Source organism: Coenobita brevimanus, chromosome 24 (assembly GCF_032717465.1).
Source record: "Coenobita brevimanus isolate Jiangsu-jjx chromosome 24, ASM3271746v2, whole genome shotgun sequence".
Lineage (NCBI taxonomy): Eukaryota > Metazoa > Arthropoda > Malacostraca > Decapoda > Coenobitidae > Coenobita > Coenobita brevimanus.
The window spans coordinates 7,106,350-7,125,281 of NC_136977.1; the positions used below are offsets into that span (position 1 = coordinate 7,106,350).

Genomic DNA, 18,932 nt, shown 5'->3' on the forward strand with positions numbered 1-18,932 from the left:
GGTGAGAAGATCGCCTGTGGAGCGTCCCTGACGGAACCCATACTGACGATCAGAAAGAAGGTTGTGATAGGAAAGATGCTTTAAAATTTTTCTATTAAGAATAGACTCAAAAACTTTTGAGATACAGGATGTTAAAGCAATTGGACGATAGTTAGAGGGTTGGGAACTAACATATACCGGTACCACATACAGTATAAAGATCCCTTACCGTGGAGGGAGAACCCTCTTAATGTGAGGAGAGCCAACAGCTTGCTGAACTTCTTCCAACCACTCCTTGGCCAAGCCACAGAGCTGACAAAGTGTTTTAATTTAATCATATATTCTGTCTGTAGCCAGACACTAATCCTGTAAAGGGTGGCCCTTTCTCTCTGAGTTAGTTGTTTTACAGGGAGGGGAACTAACCCTTCTCGAACCCATGTGTCATATATAAAAGAGCCGCACTGTTTGTTTGTTTAGTCAGTCGCGCCCAAACCAAGAACCAGAGACCCCCAGACCCATATATTCTGAATCAGGGTGACCCAAAGATGGTTTTAGGTAGGTCAAAATTCACATCTGGGTCATCTGAGGTGACCAGTAGAGTGTTTGCCTTTTTGGCCTAGGCAACGCGGGACACCCCTGCAGCCCAATTTTTGGAATGGAGAATCACATAACCTCTAGTTCTAGTTCAGAACTAGAGGTTATGTGATTCTCCATTCCAAAAATTGGGCTGCAGGGGTGTCTCGCGTTGCCTAGGCCAAAAAGGCAAAGACTCTACTGGTCACCTCAGATGACCCAGATGTGAATTTTGACCTACCTAAAACCATCTTTGGGTCACACTGATTCAGAATATATGGGTCTGGGGGTCTCTGGTCCTTGGTTTGGGCGCGACTGACTAAACAAATAAACAGTGCGGCTCTTTTATATATATAGATTGCAGAATCCTGAGGTGGTTTGGCCATGTGGAGAGGATGGAGGGTGAAAGACTGACGAAGAGAGTGTATGTGAGTGAGGTGGAGGGGGGAAGAGGGAGGGGGAGGCCGAGGATGAGATGGAGGGATGGGGTGGAGAGGTATATGAGAGAGGGGGGTGTGAGTTGGGAGCAGGGCAGTGAAATGGCGGGGGACAGGGCGACTTGGAGGCGATTTGTTTGTGGCCACCCCAAATGGGATTGAGGCGTCTGGCAATAGATAGATAGATAGATAGAATCCTGATGTTAGACAAGTGGTATGGTTGTTTATGAAACCTTTTACTTTTTTCCCCAGCAGCTTTACAGTAAAATGTAATAAAGTCGTTTAACTTGCATCATATTTGGGGTAGTTTCTCCACCATCACCTAAGTTAATTAGGTATCCTCCAAGCATGATGCATCAGTGCAGTAGCCACAGCACGCTATTTACTGCTGTACTTTTCTTTCCACATCAGGTGGCTCTACACTGAGTAACAAACCAGGTGGTTTCCTGTAACTCAGGAAACCATTTACAATGCTGGATGATAACCTTATAACTAAATGATTGAATCATGTGGAACCTGCTATGTTCTCCCCATTACGTGAGTGAAGATATGCAAATACAGTGTCTCTCCAGGAACCATACCTCCACACTAATCCCTGCGCCTCGTGATGACGAGACTCTGTTTGCCACAAGGGAACATCACTTCATAGCACAGGATGGTCATACATGAGTGATTGCTTGCCTGCGGTAGGTGGATCTTCTTGAGCAAACAGAGTGGTATTGTACAAGGGCAACAACAACAATCCTTCCTTCCATCATTTTTCACACAGTGCCTAGCTGTGGTATCCCTGTTTTCTCTTGTCATCTTTCTAGCCACCTTAAATACCACATTCCTTCTATCAGCACTCTTTTGGCCTTTCAGGCTCTGTGCTTAACTGCCAGGCATTCACCTCTGTTACAACCCCATTTCCATTCCCTAAACTGTCTTCTGTTTTTCTTTCCATAAGAGTAAACAGTCCTCTCTTCATCATGGGAAGAAATGAAAAACGCAAGCGTCCAAGGAGCTTCTACATCAAGTCTGCCAAACGTCAAAAGCGGAAACACAATGTACTTGGTCCAGGGCTTCGTGGGTTCCTGTGCACGTGCAACAGCCATGAGAGGGATTGCGTGCGTGAAGCTTACAATCTTCTCAACCAGTTTGCCGATAAACTTTATGGCCCAGAACACGTCTCAGGTAGGAAGATGGGAAAAATATTCTGGTCATTTACTCAGGATAAGAGCATTGGTGTTCATATTTTTTTTTGCTAGTTTGGTCACACTTTGCATTTTTGGATGTTGCAGTATTATCTGTCACTCTTTGTTACCAGAAAATTCACAGTCTGACCAGAAAACAAATGTGTAGGGCGAGGCAACTGTATCTGACACATTTATTAATGCTCAAAATAATAGTGAACAACTCACATACCAGTTCTGTACATAGTGCATATGGTATTTGAAATCATCTGTGTTATATCAGAGATTATGCAACGGATTGACAGTTCACTTGTTTTGAATATTGCAGCTGACAGATAGGTCCCATTGGAGTTTTTGCATTTACAACAACAAATAAAGATATTACCCACTGTTGCATGCAGTATGATTGCATTATCTTTGTCAGATATAAATGTCTCACTTTTAAAACCTTCATGCATGACATGCAAAACATTAGCTTTGGCAAGACTGCTTTTGGTTTCCACAATTGCAAATGTATCAAATATAAATGTTCCACCTTGTCTAGACTGCATGGTAGTAACAAAAAAATGCTGTAGCTATTGGTAATCACAGCTAATTATGTGCAACTAATTATGTGCAGTGGTTGTTGTGTTAATGGTGCATCTTTTCCTCCACGGTGATTATAATCTGGCATTGTTTGATTCTCATCAGGAAGAATTGGGAAAAATTGCAATAGATGTGGATTTAAAAATCCTTACTTCTGGTGTTGTCTTTAGTGGTTTCATATTTTTATTACTTACCACTCTCCCTTTTACATCTTGTACAGAACAGTGCAGGATTAACAGATGCAATAGTAATCAAAATTATGTGTAAATGCATTGTATGTATAATAATACTCAGGTTATCTTACAAGGTCAGCATTACAATATTTGAAGACCTTTTTTTTTTCTTTCATTGCTGCTCTACCTTTTTTCTTGTGCTTAATGCTGTATTGTTTCTCACCAGGATAAAATACAGCTAAAATGTAATGAATGCATTGGTATAAGATTGTCATGTTTAAGTGTATTACTGGCATATGTATACTACTGTAATTCAGTTTTTTATTATACAGGTAATTATAATTATTATCTTTCATTGGTGCTTATGCTTTTCCATTGTGCTAAATGCAGTAGACTTTCAGTTTACGGTATGTGGGTCAGATTTGTGCTAAACATGTTTTGCATGGAAAGATAAACCTTGACCCGACTCAATAAACGCAGGAGGGAAAATAAAAAGTTTGTGTGGAAAATACCCTGAAGTTGTCCTCTGCTTGCAGCCATCTGCTCAAATATATCACCGTCAGACATGTAGACACATCCTCACCCCACCAAGATTAAACAAAACATCTTTTTCTGGGATTTTGCTTAAACAGATGGTCATCTCAACAGTTACCTCAACAAACAAAGGATGAGGCTATGGCACACCTAATGTCTGACTTGGCTCGTATCTCTGACTGGGGTAAAAATAATATGGTTGTCTTTAATGCATCTAAGACTCAGTTCTTACACCTATCAACCCGACAAAATCTTCAACAGGTATACCCACTAATGTTTAATAATATTCAGCTTAATCCTGCATCATCCTTGAACATGCTTGGGGTTTCATTTACTCGGGACTTATCTTGGAAAGATCATATTACATCTCTTGTAAAATCTGCTTCCAAGAGATTGGGTGTGCTAAGCCGACTCCGCTCTTTCTTTACCCCTGTGCAATTGTTGACTCTATACGGGGGTTTTATCCGCCCCTGTGTGGAGTACAACCCTCATGTGTGGGGAGGCTCCCCACATACAGCTCTTCTCAATAGGGTGGAGTCAAAGGCTTTTCGTCTCATTAACTCTCCTCCTCTTACTGACTCCCTTCAACCTCTGTCTCTTCGCCGCACTGTTGCATCTTTATCTCTTTTCTATCGCTACTTTAATGGTCACTGCTTCCCTGAACTGTCTGCTTGCATTCCTCCACCTCTACGACAGGCGCGTAGCACTCGTCTGGCAGCAAACTCTCATCCTTTTTCTGTCCAACTCTCTAATGCAAGAGTTAACCGTCACTCCCAGTCTTTCATTTATGCAACAGGTCAGCTCTGGAACTGTCTCCCTCTGTCTGTATTTCCTGCTGCCTATGATCTCCAGTCTTTCAAACGCAGTGTGTCCAGGCATCTCAAAATGATCGGATCTTGAATTTGGCTCTATATTGTATTTTGTTTTTCTCTTGGAGGGAACTGTTACTGCGGACTCATGGCCTTTGGTTCCTTCTTTCTCGCAAAAAAAAAAAAAAAAAAAATTCAACATGGCTAAAATTATGGGACAAGAAATGGTCTGTTTACAATCAATCAGCTCCCCCCCACGCACACACACACAAAATTTCAATCTCAGGTCACAGTAAATGAAATAATCAAGACTTGGAAATTAGCAGATAAGGAGGGATTAAAAAATATCTGGATAAGGAGAGATGCAAATGAGGAAGAGAGAGCTAAAATAAAGGAACTTGTTAAGGAAGCTAAGGAAAAAAATGACCCAACAACAGAGGAAGAGAAGACAGAGTTCTATTGGAGAGTTATGGATCAGAAATTGAGGAAGTGGTACCGAAGGAGAGACGGAGAAAGAAGGACAGAATAAAAAACAATGAAAAAAAGACTGAAAGTGGCATATGCTAATATAGATGGTCTAATCTCTGCAAGGCCAGAAATAGACGATTTTTTGAGGGTAAATGAGCCAGACATAATGTGCTTCGTAGAGACCAAGCTAAGAGAGAATATTGAAATCCAAATGGGAGGTGGGAAATACAAAACATGGAGAAGGGATAGAAAAGGAAATACGGGAGGAGTGATGATAGCAGTGAAAAACAGCCAAAATGTGGACAGTGTGGAAGTGGGAGAAGGTATGGCTGAAGTGATAAACATGGTAACAGAAACGAGAGGGAAAATCAAGAGAGACCGCAGTAGCATAGATTCCTCCCAAGACAAGGGCATGGAATGAGGAGGAATATCAGGAGATATTGTCAGATATGGTTAGATACCTAGAGAAAGTGATTGAGAAAAGCAACAACATAATCCTGATGGGTGACTAATTGTAAAGAGGTAAATTTGGAGGAATGGGACTCAAGAAGCAGTGAAGATTCACGGGGAAGTATACAGTACTGTTAAATATAGCATTGGACAATGTAACGACCCAGTGGGTCAGAAAAGAGACCAGGTTTAGAGGTGATGACATGCCAGCAAGATAGATTAAATTAATTCTAACTAAAGAACTTGATGCAATTGAAAATCTGAAATATCTGTGCCCCATAGGAAAAAGGGATCATACAGAGTTCCAAGTGATAGAAGGAAATGGGGAGACGAGATGAGCTATACCGATATGGAAGGTACAACTTTGGCAAAGCAAACTTTACAGGACTGAGAAAAGCTTTTGAAAAAGCAGATTGGTGAGAATTCTGGGAAACAAGAGAGATATAGAAGAAGTGGGATATCTTTTTAGACTTATATAATACGGGTGTGGAAAAGTATGTGCCAAAAGTTAGTGGGAAAGAGAACTGGAGAAATGACTGGCTCAACAAAAGGTGTATGAAAGCATAAAAAGAAAGGGATAAGGCATGGAACAAATGGAGAAAGAGAGGTAATGTTAGAACAGAGGAAGAATATAAAAAAACTAGAAATGAATATACAGTACAAGAATACATAGAGAGGAAGAAAAAACTTCAAAAAAGGTATAGTTGACAAATGTAAAGAAGATCCTAAATTGTTTTACAGGTTTGTTAATGGCAAATTGAAACAAAAGGAAGAAATCATTAAATTGCAAGTACAGTAGAAGGAACTGTCTATAAAGATGCGGTTATGCAAGATGAAATAATGAACAAATGCTTCCAATCAGTCTTCATTAGAAAAAGTGATTTTGTGGAGGAGGAAGGAGTGACTAGAAATGTACCGTAGTGTTAAAAGATGTAAAAGCTGAAGTGCAAGAATTATACAAATTACTGGAAACTATGGGTGTGAGGAAGGCCCCAGGACCAGACGGGATCTCTGATTGAGTACTAAAGGAATGCAGAGAATAACTGGCAAATAAGATTCATGGTTTAATCTTGTGTTCTGTGGAAGAAGGGAAAGTGCCTTGGGAATGGAAGAGAGGCAGTGTGGTACCACTTGATTAGGGAGGGAACATGGAAGAACCCCTGAATTATAGACTAGTGTCCCTGACCGGCATGGTCGCATAATTGTCCAAGAGAATCCTGAAAGACAGATGAATAAAATATCTGGAGGGGATGGTCATTTTGGCAGGAAGTCAGTTTGGATTCAGAAGTGGAGGGTCGTATGTTTCCAGCTTGTTGAGCTTCTACTCAAGGGCGATAGACATGGTACAGGAGAGAGATAGTTGGGTTGATTTTGTGTATATAGATCTGAAGAAATTGACAAGATACCCCACAAGCAACTAATATGGAAATTGGAACACTTAGGAGGACTGAAGGGGAACCTCTCAGAGTGGATGAGAGACTTCTTGAGAGACAGACAAATGAGGACAGTTGTAAAAGACAGGATGTCTAGATGGAGGGAAGTAACAAGTGGGACCCCACAGGTCTCGGTGTTAGCTCCTGTAATGTTGCTGGTTTACGTAACCGATATGGGAGATGGAATGAACAGTTATGCAAGTCTGTTTGCTGATGATGCAAAGATCATGAGGAGAGTAGAAGTTGAAAAAGACTGTAAAATGCTGCAGGAGGACCTGGATAGGATTCATGATTGGAGCCGGATGTGGGAAATGAAATTCAATGCAAAAAAATGTAAAGTATTGGAAATGGGTAAAAGTGCCAAGAGACCATCACTGAATTATTTGATGGGTAATGAACTAATCACAAAAGCGAGAGAGGAGAAGGACTTGGGAGTGCTGGTCCAGGATAATATGTCACCTGAAAAACACATTAACTAGATAGTTAGACATGACTATCATAAGAGTAGCATTTCATTACATGGCTGAGATGATGAAAAAATTGATAGTGGCTATGATCTGCCCCAGGTTGGAATATGCGTCAGTGGTGTGGTCCCCACATAAAAAGAATGAAATAAACAAGGTCGAGAGAATACAAAGAACATCAGCCAAGATGGTCCTTAGCCTGGCAGATGTGTCATGCAGGGAAAGACTGGAAAACCTAGACCTGCCTTCCTTAGAAGAAAGGAGAGAGAGGGGCAACATGATTACAGCGTTCAGGGCCATGATGGGAGTAGAAAAAATTGACAGAGAAGATCTGTTTGTATGGGATGGGAGAGTAACAAGAGGACATGGAAAGAAACTGAACAAGCCAAATTGCTTGAAGGATATCAAGAAATGTAGTTTTCCATATACAGTAAACCCTCGTTCATTTGAGATAATTTGGTTCCAACCCTCTACAAGTTAGCATTTTTCCGAGTTATCGGGAAGGTCTCCCCACACTCCCTCCAAAAACACATTATACAGTGCAGTACATTAAAAGTAAATAAATAAAACTAATAGAACCTAACCTTGTTTTGGTACTACAGGAAAGCATTTAAGCTTGGAGGAGGCCTTTGGCAGGGTGAAGAGGTGGATTGGGGGGCTCTAGGTCACTTTTCTGAACACTTTTCTTGTAAAAACACTAAACACTTTGAGCACTTTGAGCACACACACTTAGGTTACTATACTATACACTGTAAAGGCCATTACAGTACTGTATCACTTGCATCACTTAACCTACAGAACATTATTTAGACTTAAACTTGCAGTACTGTACACTTACACTACTGTAGACTTACACTACTGTACTGTACTTTATTCACTGTCACTGTCAGCACTGTACACTTACACACTATGGACTTATCACTCAATCACTGTCACTGTCAGTCTGGAAAATAACCTCTGGTAAGTCTGAGGAAACAAGGCTGCCAGAATGCTGCCTGAAGACTCACTGCTGCAGGATGGTTGAGGCTCCGTAGGTGTAACTGGTGGCTTAAAAAATTAACTTTTTTTTTTTTTTTTTTTTTTTTTTTTTTTTTTTTGAGAGCCATCTGTTGCCTCTTTTTCACAATACCCCTCATATCTCTCACCAATGGATAAAAGTTTTCAAAACCACTGTACTGCACCATACATTCCATAGTCTTGTCCAGGAAATAACGAAAATCTGAAAGCTCATAACTGAGGGCCTCTTCCTCCTTACCACTGCTGTCTTCCTTGTCCTCCCCTTCTGCAGCCACAGCAGTCTCCTCAGCAATTTCAGTTTTCAATATAAATGACATGCCTGAAGGGTTGAGTACTTATATGAGTTTATTTGCTGATGATGCAAAAATTATGAAACATATTAAAGGAGAAAATTTTTGTAAGAAACTGCAAAAAGATCTAGATAAACTCTACAAGTGGAGTCAAATGTGGAAAATGGAATTTAACACAAATAATGTCATGTATTGGAAGTGGGAGTCAGTGATGAGAGACCAAGATATGAGTACAAGATGGGAGATGAAATAATAAGGAAAGCAAAAGAAGAAAAGGACCTTGGTGTAACTATACAGGATAGCCTATTGTTTGAGAAACACATAAAACAGGATTACTGGAGGAACTTACGGGCTACAGAAAAAACATGAGAGTAGCATTTGATTATATGGATGAAGAGATGCTGAGGGAGGCAATAGTGGCTGTGGTGAAACCAAGACTGGAATATGCAACCGTGATAAGAGGAATAGAACATGTGGACAGAGAGGACATCTTTGTGAAAGATGATGGAAGAACAAGAAGACACGAATTCAAGCTGAAGAAGAGTCGATGCCTCAGTGATGTGAAGAAATTTAGTTTTCCAAACAGAACTATAGATAGTTGGAATAATTTAGATGGAGAGGTGGTACAAGCAGAGAACATTTATGTGTTTAAATCTAGATGGGATAATAAATATTTGTAGAAAAGAGATGGGACAACACAGACTTAGCTCAGATCCTGTATTTTGCAATTAGGTTATTACAGCTAGGTAAATGAGCTCTCTCTCTCTCTCTCACACACACACACACACACACACACACACACACACACACACACACACACACACACACACACACACACACACACACACACACACACACACACACACACACACACACACACACACACACACACACACACACACACACACACACACACACACACACACACACACACACACACACACACACACACACACACACACACACACACACACACACACACACACACACACACACACACACACACACACACACACACACACACACACACACACACACACACACACACACACACACACACACACACACACACACACACACACACACACACACACACACACACACACACACACACACACACACACACACACACACACACACACACACACACACACACACACACACACACACACACACACACACACACACACACACACACACACACACACACACACACACACACACACACACACACACACACACACACACACACACACACACACACACACACACACACACACACACACACACACACACACACACACACACACACACACACACACACACACACACACACACACACACACACACACACACACACACACACACACACACACACACACACACACACACACACACACACACACACACACACACACACACACACACACACACACACACACACACACACACACACACACACACACACACACACACACACACACACACACACACACACACACACACACACACACACACACACACACACACACACACACACACACACACACACACACTCTTGCTGATGCAGTGGTAATGTTCTCGCTTGCCATCTGGTAGACGGGAGTTCGCGCCTCGCTCAGGTTGCGAAAAGTTTCACTGACGAAGTGGGTGGTTACTGTCCCCCTTGAGCAAGGGGACGGGTGTGTGGGTGTGTGAAGGTCACAGCCTTGCCCTTAGATCGGACTATATGAGCTCTCAGCTCCCTTCCGGGAGGGTAAAAGCTGACGATCACGACCATCAAGTGATCCTGACCGACCCGGTGAATTACACACATACACGCACACACACACACACACACACACACGTGGTCATTGAGTTCCAGATGGTAACAGGGAACGTTGAGCCAAGAGATGAGCTTTATAGGCAGGGGAGATACAACTTTGGGAAAGCAATCTTTACAGAATTGAGAAAATTTTTCGAAAATGCAGATTGGAGAAAATTCAGAGAAATGAGAGATACAGAGGAAGTGGGATATTTTTCTAGGCCTCTATAATTTGGGATTGGAAAAATTTGTGCCAAGAGTAAGGGGGAAAGAAAACAGGAAAAAGGAGTGGTTTAGTAGAAGGTGTATGATAGCAAAAAAGAAGAGAGAGACACGACGTGGAACAATTGGAGAAAGAGCGATAACAACAGAATAAAGGAAGAATATAAAAGAACTAGAAATGAATACACAAGAATATGTGGAGAGGAAGAATGGAATTTTGAAAAAGGTGTAATAGATAAATGTAAGGATGAACCCAAACCGTTTTATAGATTTGTCAATGGCAAACTGAAACAAAAGGAAGGAATCACCAAACAGAAAGTAGAAGGAGATGTCTATAAAGATGCAGCAATGCAAGCAGAATAATATACAAATGTTTCCAATCAGTTTTCACAAATGAAAAGGAGTTTGTGGAAGGGGAGGGAGTGACTAGATATGTGGTGATAAAAGATATAAAATTGGAACTACAGGAAGTGTATAAATTACTGGAAACTCAAAGATGTAAGGAAAGCCCCGGGACCAGATGGAATCTCTAATTGGGTACTGAAGGAATGCAGAAAACAACTGGCGGATAAGAGTCACAGTTTAATTGTGTGTTCTTTGGAAGAGGGGAAAGTGCCTCAAGAATGGAAGAGGGCAAATGTGGTACCAATTTATAAGGGAGGAAGCAGGGAAGAACCCCTGAATTATAGACCAGTGTCCCTAACCAGCATGGTTGCAAAATTGTGCGAAGGAATTCTGAAAGATAGATGGATAAAATATATGGAAGAGATGAATATTTTGGCTGATAGCCAGTTTGGATTTAGAAGTGGAAGGTCATGTGTTTCCAACTCGTTGAGTTTTTACTCGAGTGATTGACGTTCTACAAGAGGTAGATGGTTGGGTGGCTTGTGTGTATTTAGATTTGGAGAAGGCCTTCGACAAGGTACCCCATAAGAGACTAATGTGGAAACTAGAGCATATAGGAGGACTGAAGGGGAACCTCCTGGAATTGATGACAGACTTTTTGAGAGACAGACAAATGAGGACAGTAATAAAGGATAGGATGTCTGGATGGAGGGAAGTAACAAGTGGAATCCCACAGGCGCCAGTAATGTTCCTGATTTATGTAAATGATATGGTAGATGGTGTGAACAGTTATGCAAGTCTGTTTGCTGATGATGCAAAGATCTTGAGGAAGGTAGAGGTTAAGGAGGATTGTAAAATGCGGCAGGAGGATCTGGATAGGATACACGATTGGAGCTGGATGTGGGAAATGAAATTTAATGGAAAGATGTGTAAAATATTGGAAATGGGTAAAAGTACCAAGAGTCCATCATTGAATTATTTGATGGGTAGTGAACCAATCACAAAAGCGAGAGAAGAATAAGATTTGGGAGTGCTGGTCCAGGACAGTTTGTCACCTGAAAAACACATTAACAAGGCAGTTAGAGAGACGTATAAACTCCTCATTAATATAAGAGTAGCTTTTCATTGTACGGATGAGGAGATGATGAAAAAATTGATAGTGGCCATGATTCGTCTCAGGTTAGAATATGCAGCAGTAGTGTGGTCCCCACACAAAAAGAAAGATATAAACAAGACTGAGAGAATACAAAGAACAGCAACCAAAATGATCCCCAGTCTGGCAGATCTGTTGTACAGAGAGAGGCTGGAAAAGCTGGATTTGCCTTCCTTAGAAGAAAGGAGAAAGAGAGGCGACATGATTGCAGTGTTCAGGACCATGGTGGGAGTAGATAAAATTGACAAAGAAGATCAGTTTTAATGAGATAAGAGAGTAACAAGAGGACACGGAATGAAACTGAAGAAACCAAGCTGCTTGAAGGATATCAAGAAATATAGTTTTCCTTATGGATGTGTAGACCTGTGGAATAGCCTGGACAAAGAGATCGTCCAGTCTAAAAACATAAACGAGTTTAAAGCTAAATTTGACTTATTGAGGAATAGAAACGGGACCGCACAAGCGTAGCTCATTTCCTTTATATCACAATTAGGTATATACAATTAGGTAAATACACACACACACACACACACACACACACACACACACACACACACAGTGCCACCACTTTGTGTACTTTTACATCTTTTAATGAAGTTTTCACTACATTATCCTATCAACATAGGTTTTCCACCTCCTGCTATGTTAGAAGCCATTACAGGTATACCCCGGTTTAATGATGCAATTGGTCAAGTAAAAACCCATCCTTAGGCAGGGTATTGTATCTCGGGTTAGATTTAACGTGTAAAGTATAGAGATGCTTTTTTGAGCCATGGGTTTCCCCCCCAACCAGGTCCTAAACTCACCCAAAGGAGTCCAAACACAAGTTTAAAGCCAATCTAAATGGCCTAACAGCTGTAATAGAAGCTAACCTAAGCCTAACACCAATAAATAACTCACTAAAACCAACAAATAAAATCTGAAAATCGTCAAATATTAGTCTGGAAAAAATCAAGCTTAGTAAAATGTACCCCAAAATGACAATGTTCACCCCACACATTAATCTAAGTCTAAAAACAGTTTATAAATCAAACTAAACACAATTTTGGTCTCAAATATAATCAAAATCAGATTTAAAAATTCAAAATCCATCATTAAACTGGGGTTTGGCCATTGTTTGGCAGGGTATGGTGGTATTTCTACCCCCATCATTATTCGTTAAGCCGGGATATCGCATCTAGGGGTATCGGTTATCGAGGTATACCTGTATCTGAAAATACCTACATCTCCAACACCCAGCCATCACTCTCTTTGCTGTCATGGTAAGTGATCACCACATATTTACCACTCTGTACACTCTAATTTTTTTTTTTTTTTTTTTTTTTTTTAATGCCTAATGTTTTTAGATGTCTGTGTATTACAATGGATGTTAGAAATGATCAGAAAAGGGTAAATATTTTTCAAGGGGGAAGATTTGGGGATTTCTTCAAATGTGGCTCTCGGTGGCACGATTTGTGTAGTAAAATTCCTGGATACATTACCGTGCAGATTAAGGGTCTGCTGTATTGTCTCAAGGATGCAGAAAATATAATGTAAGATGTGCAGAATCTAGTGAGATTACCTTTGTCTGAAAAAAAAAGATGGTTAGGGGTTGTGCTTGGTGGAGGAATGAGAGTCAAGTTCTGGAAGGGTCTGTCTATCTATGTATCTATTGCCAGACGCCTTAATCCCGTAAGGGGTGGCCACAAACAAATTGCCTCCATGTCACCCTGTCCCCTTCCATTTCATTGCCCTGCTCCCAGCTCACCCCCCCCTCTCTCATAAACCTCTCTGCTCCATCCCTCCATCTCATCCTTGGCCTCCCCCTCCCTCTCCCCCCCTCCGCCTCACTCACATACACTCTCCTCATCAGTCTTTCACTCTCCATTCTCTTCACATGGCCAGACCACCACAGTGTGTTTCTCCTAACCCTTCCTATCAAATCCACATCTGGAAGGGCCTGATCCAAAATTTGTATTTCCCATACAGTGTAAAGGTATACTGGTGCCCACTTAGAAATTACAGTAATTTGGCACCCTTGTCGTAGGATGCAGTATGGTACTGTATAGCATGTGGACCAAACATTTTGAAAAAACAGCACTAATAAAATGAACACCATTTAACTTATATGAATCATTTCCAAGTTCATCACAGCCTGGTGGGCCAAATATTTTTTTTTTGGTGGGTGCACTTATACTTCAGTTTATCTTAAGAGAATTCCTCTAATGCATTGTTTTTCCCACTTCGATAAATTGAATAAGAGGAAGTTTGGATGTATGACTTTAGTGAGTCATTGAAATAAATGACTCACATATATCCCTGTATAGGCACAACAGTGACGTGGTGTATTATTATTTCTTAATTCTTCCAGTACAGTAAATGTACTGTTGTAATGATTTACAGGTGCAGCACTTGCAAAGATTTCCTCTACCCAGTTCTGTATCTTGCAACAGCTAAACCCCAGCAAGAGGAAACAACCAGTAAAGAAGATTGCATAAATGAAGGAGAGGAGAAAGTTGATAAAGATGTTGCAACAGCATCACTTATACCTAAGAGAGAGACAGAGAATGGAGGCAGTGATGATGATGATGGTGATGATGAGGACGTAGACATTGATGCTGCTCTTAAGGTAAATGCTGACAGTATTGGTAAAATCTTATATCTAAATCCATTCCTGTCACTTAATTATTTTCCATTTTATTCAAGCAACACCAAGATAATTTTATTCAAGTTAAGGTAAATCTATCTATCTATCTATCTAGTGCCAGATGCCTTAATCCCTTATATGGGGTGGCCACAAACAAATCGCCTCCACGTCACCCTGTCACCCGCCATTTCACTGCCCTGCTCCCAGTTCACACCCCCCTCTCTCATATACCTCTCCACTCCATCCCTCCATCTCATCCTTGGCCTTCCCCTCCCTCTCTCCCCCTCCACCTCACTCATGTACACTCTTCCCATCAGTCTCTCACTCTCCATCCTCTCCACATGGCCAAACCACTTCAGTTTGTTTCTCCTAATGCTTCCTATTACATCCACATCCACACCACAACGATCCTTCACATCCTCATTTGTCAGTCTGTCTCTCCATGTGACTCCACAGGCTCCTTTTAAATAACTCATTTCCACTGCTCTCACTCTTGACTTGTGTCCCTCCAACAACGTCCAAGCTTCACTTCCATACATCAGAGTTGGTATCACAATACTGTCATGTAATAACTTTTTCACTTCCATGCTCACTTCCCTGTTTCTTATCACTGCCTTCAAGGAACCAGCAACCTTTCTTTCTTGTTGTACCCTTTCAAGCACTTCACCCTCCAGGGCTCTTGCTAACTGCCGATGGTTGCGGGCCATTTGGCTCCTAAGGTTTCAGATTTACGAGCCAAATAAATTTCTGGTACCCAAACACTACGAGCTGAAATATTTTACGAGAAATATTATATATGTATATGTACAGTATATGTATATATATATATATATATATACAGTATAAGTAATCACTCTAATATCCGGACGCCCAATAACCGAACATCCCCACTACCCGGACATAATCGTCCTGGGATCCAACATTCCCAAAATGGTCCAAACCCCCCCCCCCCAAAGAAAAAAAAAAAAAAGAAAGAAAAAAAAAAAAAAAAAGATTTTTTTTCCCGTCCGTAATTTGAACTTACTGCGCGTGCCGCGGGAGAGCATTGTTTTGGCGCGTCATTCCTCCGACGTCCGATAGAGCGCCGCTGCATCCTCCCCACTTCCCGCCTGTCTCTCACCGCGAGTGCACACTCGTCATAATGGCTGCCCACGTGATCGCTTTTGTGGTGGTGCCCTACCTGCTGCAGGGCCTCCTGCTGCTCTCGGGCCTCCTCTTAGTGTGTGTGATGATGGCCCCGCCACCTGAGAAAAGGAAGAGAGTGGTGTTGACTCTGGAGAAGAAACGGGAGATATTGGAGAAAGTGGATGCGGGGTGGTCTTCTTCCCGCATTCTTCGCGAGTTTAACCTGGCCCGGTCTACTTTGTTCGATATCAAGAGGTCCCGAGACAAACTCATGCAGTACACGGCTGACTTCTCGTCGAGAAGCAAACGCAAGTTGGAAAGGAAGGTTATGTTTACCCCCAAGTTTGCAGAAATCGACCAATCCACGTTGATTTGGTATCGACAACAACATGCTGCTTGCTGCTGGTAAGATGGTACATGGAACGGAGCTGAAGGCTGCTGCTGAGAAGTTCGCCAGGCTTCACGACGCCCTAGACTTCAAGGCATCCAAGGGTTGGCTCTTCGCGTTCAAGTTGCGACATGGCCTTACCAACCGTAAAGCACATGGCGAAGCATTGGATGCTAACGAGGATGGAGTTGACGAGCTTTGGCACAAGGTGAAAGGCTTGATCGACAGGGAGGGCCTAACTCTCGGTCAAGTCTACAACGCTGACGAAACTGGCCTATTCTATCGCTCGCTGCCAACGAACACTCTAGCCGAGGAGACGGAGAAGCATGTACCTGGCCGCAAGCTTTCCAAGGAACGGATATCTGCTTTGTGTTGTGCCAGTGCTAACGGCATGCACCGGCTTAAGCCCGTTGTTGTTGGCCGCGCAAAGCAGCCTCGGTGCCTTTGTGGGGTGATGGATGTCCTTCCTGTCGTCTGGTACCATTCTTTGAAGGCATGGTTCACAGCTGTGATCTTCAAAGACTGGTTTCACCATCACTTCGTCAAGGAGGTCATCCATTACCAGACCAAGACACTGGGAATCCCGCGCGACCAGGTAAAGGCTCTCCTTCTACTCGACAATGCACCTGCCCACCCGTGCGACAAGGACTTGGTTGCTGAAAATGGCTGTATTAGGTGCATGTTTCTGCCACCTAATACGACTGCTCTCATCCAACCAATGGACCAAGGAGTGATCGTGGCAACAAAGCGCCTATACCGTCGGAAGTTCCTGGACGAGGTGATGGTTGTTCTCGAGGACGAGAACGAGCGCAGGGAGGGATGGGACACACGATGCAAGTGGACTTTGGAAAACCTTCGCCGCTACAACATCAAGTCTACGCTGTACAACTGGGCTAGTGCATAGAAGGAAGTCCCTGTGAAGACTCTGGAAAATGGTTGGTCTCGTCTTCTTCTCGGAACGGATGTGGAGTACGATTTTCTAGGGTTTGATGTGGATGACTTCCATGCACGGCTACGTACGCATGGCGACGATGTAGATGTGGACGATGTTCGTGAGTGGTTGGATGACGACGAGGGCGATCCTGGGTATCAGACGTTGTCTGATATCGAGATCGCGTCTTCGGTTGCAGGTGTCAGTACCGAACTTGAAGATTCCGACACTGAAGGTGACGATGATGCGGACTCCTCTCAGCAGGACACTACTCCAGCCATCCTCAAGCTGAGCGCACTCCGGGAACATCTAGAGTTCGTCCTAGACTACCTGGAACACCCGGACTGCGACAGGGAGATGGGGCCCTTGGGACTCGTGGAGGAAGTGCGTGCTTTCAGGCAGCGCATCATCAATTGTCAGAATCGTCGGTCATTGCGTCAATCAACCATTGACAGTTTTTTCAGGCCCATGACCCCCGCTGTGCCCAGCCCTGGCTCCACTCCGTTGCCTCCCCAAGACAGGCCCTCATGCTCCGAGCCACAGCCCAGCACATCAGCCACGGTGGAGTCACCGCTCGACGTGAGTTTGCGGCTGTCTTCAGAGTCGTCTGCAGTGCGTACGCCATCACCACGACCCAGCGATGCACTCCTAGGTCGCCTGCCAGTGATACTCTCGGACTCTGACAGTGAATAAACAGCAAGAACTTCTCCACTAGACCACACGGGAATTTTGAGTGTTGTGCAGTGAAAAAAACAGTGCGTTGTGTTAAGGATTTAAAGTTGTGAGAGAAAAGACTCTAGAAAAAAAATTTAACGTAAATAGACTTGTTTGTTTTGGCTTTGGAAAATTGAAAAGAATGGGAAAAGTTAAAGTGCAACACTTAGTAAGTTACAATGGAGCATTATTTAGACAAAAGTGCACACTGTGAAGAGAACGGACTTCTGTGTGTTTTTGACTAAGTTCAGTGCAAGACTTCAGGAACAGTGTACTGCAAGTGCTTCAGGAAATCGTTCTTACTGTCAGAGTCCGAGAGGAGGCAGTTATTCATCGAGGTGGCCAGGGACTTGCTGTAAGTAGCCAGAATGTTTCATACTGTACTTTTTTCCATACTATACTTACCTCATTTCACTCTTTAATGTCCTTTATTGGTGTGAATAGGGTGTTAGTAGCTATGCATGTGCAGTAGGAATGTGTTTTTCTGAGTTAGGCTAGGTTAGGGTCCATAAGTACCAGAATGTTTATTAATGTATGAACATACTTCTAAACCCTCATTTTATGTTTCTTTTGCATTTATTTCAGTCATTTATGTGCCTTATTGGTGTGATTTGGGTCTTAAATAGGTGCTATGCATGTGCAGAGGGAGTTGTATAGATGTTTCTCTGAGTTAAGGTCCATAAGTACAAGTCCATAAGCTGGGGCCCAATATCTGGACAAAATCAATAACCGGACCTACCTATGGCTCTATTACGTCGGATATTGGAGTGATTACTTATATATATATATATACACACATTGTGATGATAAGAATCATATAATGAGGTTTTAAACATTCACAGTGGCAACAAGGAAAGACATTAATTAATAGTCAATCACACTGTGCTTTTTTGTTCATTTAAGTGATATTTACTTAATTTTTAGTTTACTGGGTTTTGAAGTGGATATATTTTCTCCTCGCCAAAAGGCGACTTGCATGTAAAATTTGTTCACCGAAGGGAAAAAATACATGCATTTGTGAGCTGTGGCTCGCCAAACAAGAGCCCAGTCCTCCAAACTTCCATCCTTATTCATCACACTACCCTAGTATTTAAACGTACTCACATTTTCCATTTCCTCATCACCCAGTCTCGCTGTATATTCACTGACTTCACCTCTCTCGAAGACCATAGCTTTACTCTTCCCTACATTCACCTTTAGATTCTGTTTCTTACACATTCTCCCAAACTCATCCACCAAG

The 18,932-nt window shown here is 42.3% G+C and overlaps 1 protein-coding gene across 3 annotated transcripts in view; it reads left to right on the plus strand.

Annotated features, from left to right (window-relative positions):
• Positions 1 to 1,941: 1,941 nt before the first annotated feature.
• Positions 1,942 to 18,932, plus strand: part of LOC145393481 (THUMP domain-containing protein 1) — a 117,494-nt gene continuing 100,503 nt past the window's right edge. Inside the window, exons 1-2 of one of the 3 annotated variants that reach the window (XM_080267591.1) lie at positions 1,942 to 2,162; positions 14,323 to 14,516. In XM_080267591.1, coding sequence (XP_080123717.1) covers positions 1,958 to 2,162; positions 14,323 to 14,516 — 399 coding nt within the window. In that variant the 5' untranslated portion in view covers positions 1,942 to 1,957. Of the gene's footprint in view, positions 2,163 to 14,322; positions 14,517 to 18,932 lie in introns of those variants that run through there. The other 2 variants (XM_080267592.1, XM_080267593.1) reach the window with 2 other exon arrangements.